This window comes from Mesoplodon densirostris, chromosome X, assembly GCF_025265405.1.
Source record: "Mesoplodon densirostris isolate mMesDen1 chromosome X, mMesDen1 primary haplotype, whole genome shotgun sequence".
In the NCBI taxonomy this organism is placed as follows: Eukaryota; Metazoa; Chordata; class Mammalia; order Artiodactyla; family Ziphiidae; genus Mesoplodon; species Mesoplodon densirostris.
Window position 1 is genome coordinate 19,467,673 of NC_082681.1, and position 7,231 is coordinate 19,474,903.

At 42.8% G+C, this 7,231-nt stretch overlaps 1 protein-coding gene across 1 annotated transcript; it reads right to left on the reverse strand.

The window, feature by feature from the left end:
• Positions 1 to 3,646: 3,646 nt before the first annotated feature.
• Positions 3,647 to 5,435, reverse strand: SMIM10 (small integral membrane protein 10). Its single transcript, XM_060087152.1, has one exon. It carries the CDS (start codon positions 5,228 to 5,230, stop codon positions 4,994 to 4,996), a length of 237 nt encoding a protein of 78 aa, XP_059943135.1. The 5' UTR covers positions 5,231 to 5,435; the 3' UTR covers positions 3,647 to 4,993.
• Between the last annotated feature and the right edge of the window lie 1,796 nt (positions 5,436 to 7,231).

The following is a 7,231-nucleotide window of genomic DNA, read 5'->3' on the forward strand; positions in this document are numbered from 1 at the left end:
TTTTCATTCCCTAGAAGAAACACTTCTAGTCTGGGACAAAACAGTGGTTGCACGAAATGTGAAGTCACTCTTAGCTCCTGGAACCACTCAAAGCAGGTGGTTGTGGTGTTCATGCTGTAGAATGACAGGGAGGAATACGAATGAGACTCAGATCCCCTAAGGTACCTTCTTATATGACAATCCTGAGGGCTTGCACGCCAGACTCTACTGCAACCCTACAAAGCCCACCAAGGCTCAGACTCCTCAGGAGCGAAACTGCACCCCCCAGTAGGTAAGGCAAAAGGATCGTGGAGTTGACAGAGAAGTCATAAATAGCAGGACCACCTCATGGCTATGTGCGAACACGAGGACTTACCTTCTACCTGTATTGCCTGGCTGGTTGTCTTTTTAAAAAACTTGCTCACCTCTCCTTTAGTATTGTAAATAGGATAGAGTGGTGGTCGTGGTGAATTCACCATTTAGGTCATGGAATTGTAGAATAACAATATTAAGTTGGGATAATGGTGGTGCTAGAGAAAGAAGAGACATCACGGGGAGAACTTGAACTATAATCAGAGGCCCCATGACCTCATCTCCGACTGTGATAGCTGGAAGTGTTTGTATGTGTTGTTTCTCTCTGGGTAGTTCTTGGTGGTACATGGAGTAATTAAATTATGCCAGGAGGGAGCATGTTTGGAATTATATGAATGGAAAAAGGGTGTTTGTACATGCTGTCTGTATTACTTTTCTGTCTACCTAACATCCCCTCCTTTGGGGAACTGCTGAAAATCGCTCCTTCAGACGACAGGAGTGCTTGCTGTAGAAATCCAAGTGATGGAAGGACAGCAGTACCCAGCAAAGGCCCCCCCCCCAAACTGGCTATCTTTGCTTGTTCTAGAGCCTCCACTTATTAAGACTTTGGTTACCTTGCCCAGAATCACTCAGATTCTTTGGTTCAACAAAATTTAGCTTATGAACTTGACCTCTAGCTTCCCAAGCATTTTTCAGGAAGGATTTGAAGCGAAGCTCTTAGATTTGCAGTAAAACTACCCAAGGTGGGGACTTGTGGTAAGTCATGGAAGACAGAATGTTTCCCAGTCTCTAACCACTCCCACCCCTATACTGGGGCCCAGGATTCTAGAGATAGTCTCTCTGAGTTGCTGGAGAAGGGAGTCATCACCAGTAGTCATTCAGGTGACCAGAACCAGTCTGAAGGCAGTCATGGAACTGTGTCCCAGGAAGGGGGTCAAGGGTCACAACAGAAAGCACAGGCTGTAGTCCAGCCTGAGGAAAGTTCAGGACCTGGAACCTGAATCTGTGCCTGTAAAGTTGGAAGTTTGGACCTATCTGGAGAGGACCTGGGGGAAAGGAGGAGGGAAATGATGGAGTCAAGGTAGAAAAGGAACTTTTTTCACCAATCAGAATGGCCATCATAAAAAAGTCTACAAATAACAAGTGCTGGAGAGGGTGTGGAGAAAAGGGAACCCTCCTACACCGTTGGTGGGAATGTAAATTGATACAGCCACTATGGAGAACAGTATGGAGGTTCCTTAAAAAACTAAAAATAGAGCTACCATCTGACCCAGCAATCCCACTCTTGGGCATATATATACAAGCCATAATTCAAAAAATTACATGCACCCCAATGTTAATAGCAGCACTATGTACAATAGCCAAGATATGGAAGCAACCTAAGTGTCTACTGACAGATGAATAGATAAAGATGTGGTGTATGTATATAGACAATGGAATACTACCCAGCCATAAAGAAATGAAATAATGCCATTTGCAGCAACATGGATGGACCTAGAAATTATCATACTAAGTGAGGTAAGTCAGACAGAGAAAGACAGACAGAGAAAGCCAGGGAATTTCCTATATGTGTATATGTATAACTGAATCCCTTGGCTGTACACCTGAAACATTGTAAATCAACTCTACTTCAATTTAAAAAAAGGAAGAGGGGGCTTCCCTGGTGGCGCAGTGGTTAAGAAGCCGCCTGCCAATGCAGGGGTCACGGGTTCGAGCACTGGTCCGGGAAGATCCCACAAGCTGCGGAGCAACTAAGCCCACGAGCCACAACTACTGAGCCCACGTGGCACAACTACTGAAGCCCGCATGCCTAGAGGCCGTGCTCCACAACAAGAGAAGCCACCGCAATGAGAAGCCCGTGCACCGCAACGAAGAGTAGCCCCCGCTCGCCACAACTAGAGAAAAGCCTGTGCACAGCAACGAAGACCCAGCACAGCCAAAAATAATAAATAAATAAATAAATAAATTTTAAAAAATAAAGAAAGAAAGAAAGAAAGAGGGACTTCCCTGGTGGTCCAGTGGTTAAGACTCCACACTTCCACTGCAGGGGGCATGGGTACGTTCCCTGGTCGGGGAACTAAGATCCCGCATACCTCGAGGTGCAGCAAAAAAAGCCAAAAACCAAAAACCAAGAAACTAAATTCTTTGGGTAGAATTCAAATCCTGAGTGACTATGAGTTCCATCTGATCCTCCATTCGTGTGCAGTGGTACACGTACTTGTATTTGGGAGTGCTAACGCGAGGGTGCAGGAATGGAGTGCCTAGCCCTGTGTTCCCAAAGTTCTGGCATCCATGCCACCCAGTTGGATAGTGACTTTTACACTAAAGTTTTAAAAAGGAGGCCTCACAATTCAAATAATAAAAATACAATTAACAACTAACCATAACAGGGGTGATCCTTTGGTAACGTATAAAAATATTGAATCACTATGTTGTACACCTGAAACTAATAAAACGTTGTGGGTCAATTATACTTCAATTTAAAAACGCAAAGAAAAAAACGAATCATAGCAATGAATGTCTCACATTAGTAGGAAGAATAATATTGTTGGCAGTATTTCATCACTCTGCCACTATCCTTTTCCATGTTTGTCTCCTCTCCTGAACATTGGGTGTAATGACAGTCACTCATCTCTGAGTTGTTGTGAGGACTAAATGCAATGATGTATATAAAGTGCTTAGGACCTTGTATGACTTATGGTAAGTGTGCAATGGTGTTTGCAAGTATTATTATTTCTCTATAACTAGGTAGAGTATATAAATGTATATTATATAATATATATATATTTCTCTCTGGCTCAACCACTTGAGCCATTGGTGAGGTGACTTCATATCTATTACACATGGATAAAATATAATTCCTTATTTTTAATAGCTACATAGTATCCCATTACATAGACGGACTATTTCTATTTAGCCAAGCTCCCGTTGTATATTTAGCTTATTTCCCCTGTCTTGCCATTATGATCAATACTAAAATGTAAGAACCTTGTCTAAACATCATGGGGTACTTGTCCAATTTTTCCATTTTAAAATTTTTCCGTTTTGAAAAATTAAATCACACTTTTTGTTTTTACATTAACTATGACACTGCAGACGTTAGCTCGTGAAAAGTTACATACAGTAAGGAAGCTCTGGGCTACCTGAAGATTACTGGCCATTTCATGAGGCATTTCCTTATGGTCTTATGGTTTGCTTGGAAAGCAAGGAAATCATATTTCATGCACTCATTCAGGAACATTTTAGGATATGCATCCACTATTGCAGAAAGATAGGAAGGCAGAATCTACCTGGACTCACGTACCACTCCCCAAACCCCCTTCCCCCAGATTTCCTTCTAATTGCAGTAAATTCATTTTTAATAAGTTTTAACTTTCAATCAAAGTAATACATGCATATAAAGGATTTAGAAAAATCAACCAGTACAAAAGGACATATAATGAAAAGCAGTAAATCCACACCCACCCTTCTCAACTTTTGCTTTCCCAACCCAGAGGCAAAAACTTTTACATGTCTGTTTAGAGGTTAACTCCATTTTTCCTAATAATATGCTTTTCTTACTATTTCTTAACTTGATGACATGAGGCATTTTCTGCTGACTTCCTGCTGTCCCCTTGGTTTTCCTCCCCCCCTCCATATAGTTGTATCACTATTTTTAATTCTTCTGTTGGTTATCTTGTTCACTTTAAAACTCTAACCCGTAAATCTGTCTTATTCTGTCAACTAGAGACAGTATCTGGACTTCCTAGTTTAGGAGAATAACAACACTGTTCCACTTCCTCCTTTCTGCCTGCCAACTTGTTGCCTGTACTTGTCAAAGCTGGTTAACATTCCCACTCTGTTCTATAACTATAATTAAGTCTCCCCTGCTTTGACTAGAGATTTACTCTAAAAATGAAAAAGCATAACTAATATTTCCATTGTAATGATTATTTAAACACTGTTCACTAAATAGCAAAGTTGAACGCTATGATTGGATTTTCTGTGACTGCAGAGACTTGATCCATGTGCCAGTGTTCAGATTCCCTTTCTCACACTCCAGGCAACGGCTGAAAACCAGGCCACGTCTGAGGTTGCTTCATATGTGAAGCATGCTCTCCTTGTACAGTTTGAAATGTTTGTTTTTCCCAGTAGGTTCTGTTTGCCGTTGTTGTTTCTTTTAGGATGAAGAAATGTATGCCTTTCCGATCATGCGATACATTTCTGTTGCCTAGAATCAATTCCATTCAGTTGGAAGTCTATTCATTTTTTTTTCTAATTTGGAGGATTTGCCTCCTATTTGGACCACTCTTGTACAGTTTATCTTTTTTTAAGTTGTTAGTAACTTTTCCTTTTTTCCCCCTTAGGGCATCCTGTGCTTATTGTCATTTCCCTACCTTCGGTGCTGTCTTTTGTCTTATGGATGCAAGAACTTCTCAAATATTTCTGAGGATTTTCAGATTTTTAGGTTCTGTTCTTTGAATTAGCTATTTCCTTGAGATCCAACTTTTCATCATATCTTAGGCTTTTTTGGTTACATTGCAGGCTTTCCGCAAATGACTTCTAGCCGCGCATTTATAGGAAAAGATGGGGCAATGGCAAGACAGGCCGGCAAGTCTCTGTGTGCGAGGCGAGCTGGTCGCTTTGCTCTAGGGCGGCTGAACTGGTGGGTGGAGGTCAGCCATCCTGCTGGGCACCCCCCAATGCCACAGAGTTAGTTGCTCTAAATATGTACCTGCAGGCGCACGTTGAGAATCACTGAAGCCACGACGTAGAAGTAGGGGAAGTTCACGCGCAGCCGCCAGGCCAGGTCGAAGAAGGTGATCAGCGTGCGCGTGAGCCCCTTGCAGAAGGCGCCGTACGAGCCGCGGGCCGCGGACGAGCGAGACAGCCGCACAGCCAGGCCCGACAGGGCCGCCGCCGCCGCCGCCGCCGCCATCGGTCTGGTTTGGCCTCCCATACAGCACCCAGAGCCCGGGGCCTCCCGCCGGCTCCGCGAACAGAGGGACGCACGAGGGGGAATCGGCACGGGAGGTGGATCGCGCGGCCGCAGATGCGAGCTGCGCTGCACGGAGGGCGCCCTCCTCCTCCTCTGGCTGCGCTCGGGCCACCGCGGTCCCTGGTGCCCCGCCGGGCCGCCGGGCCGCCGGGCTAAGTTGCCTCGGGGCCGCGCGGGGCGGGGTCGGGCTGGGCGCCAGGGATCAGGAGCCCCGGGACGGCGAGGAGGGGAAGGTGGGGGGGAGCCTGGGGGAGGGGGAGCCGGGGGGGAGGGGCGTGCAGTGCACCCGGGAGACCTAGCTTCCTGACCCCGGTGGTCTTTTTTTTTTTTTAATTTTTAAATTTTAACGGAAGCAAAACGAAACTTGCTCAAAACGTTAGAAATGTTCCTTCATAAGCACGATCTTGAGCAGCTTCGAAGCGTGAACGCGTTTCCTGTTCCCTCAAATCCCTTTAGGAATTTTTTCAATCCTCAATTGTGAGCTAGTACAAATACACCAAACCCACTAATTTAACTTTAAGATGTGTGCATTCTGTTTTACTCATTGAAGCGTCTTATTTTTGCTTTTGCTTTACATCTGTAGTATTCTGCTAATGGGAAGTTATACAGACAAGTGTTTAGAGATTGTCAGCAGCACAAGGAGAACAATGGAAAGCAAATTCCCTGCTTAGCTTCCCATTCCCCACCCCTCCCCCGCCGTGAACTGAGGTTACGTTTCCTGTATGTACTTCCAGATTCGATGTGTTGATACAGTGCTCTTACCATGTCAATAATGTACAACTACTTCACTCCCTTTGAAGACGGAGTATTACACCAATACACATGTTGACTAATAATGTTCAATAATTCATTTAACAAATCCCCTGTTGATGGACATTCTGAATGTTTCCAGGTTTTCTTATGCCAAAAATTGTTGCAGTGAGCATCACTGTACACATGGATTTGCAAGTGGCAGAAGAGGATGAATAATATGATCCCATCTTCACTTAAAAAAAATCACATAAGCATATATATTTAGTGTTTGTGGTCAAAAAGTTTTACTAATACATGTGGTTAATCAAAGAAGTTTAGAGATGAGGGCTGTATTCAACACTGAGTGTTAATCTTGGAATTTTTTTTCCTCAACATCATAGACAATAATTACATCTCATTATTCTTCTAATTTGCTTTTATTTATCAGAGAAGCTGAGCAACTTTTCTAAATTTCTTAATTTTTATTATTGTTTTACTCATTGCTTGTAAAACATTAAAACTTAAGTATATATTATGAGAAAAGTAAAGTTCCTAGGATCATAACCCCCAGAAAGAAAGACTATTAACAGCTTGGTATATGTTTTAATCAATTATTTACATATTCAATAAGCAAGGCATATATATGTATTTCACACACAAATCGTAAAACAAAAATGAAACCGTACTAACACACTGCCCTGACAGTTGTTTTTAAAAATAATGATATATCTTGCTTATCTTTCCATATTGATTCCTTTCTTTATTTATTTGGTTGCGCCGGCGGGCTCCTTAGTTGTGGCATGCGAACTGTTAGTTGCAGCATGCATGTGGGATCTAGTTACCTGACCAGGGATCGAACCTGGGCTCCCTGCATTGTCTTAACCACTACACCACCAAGCAAGTCCCTCCATATTGATTTCTTATGATCAATAATACAGTGTATTATTCGTTATGGTTGGCCAGTAATTAACTGAAGGATATTTGGATGGTTTCAAATTTTTCACGATCATAAACAGTGTTGAGATTAACATCCTTGCATGCATATCTTTGTACATGTCTCTGATATTTCCCTGGGATACATTCCTAAAGGTGGAATTCTTGTATCAAAAGGTTTTCACCTGTTTAATGATTTTGATACATACTGTCAAACTGTCTTTCACACAGCTTGTACTAAGGTATCCATGAACATCCTCAACTTTCCTAATAATGGGCATTGATGTTCTTTTAAAT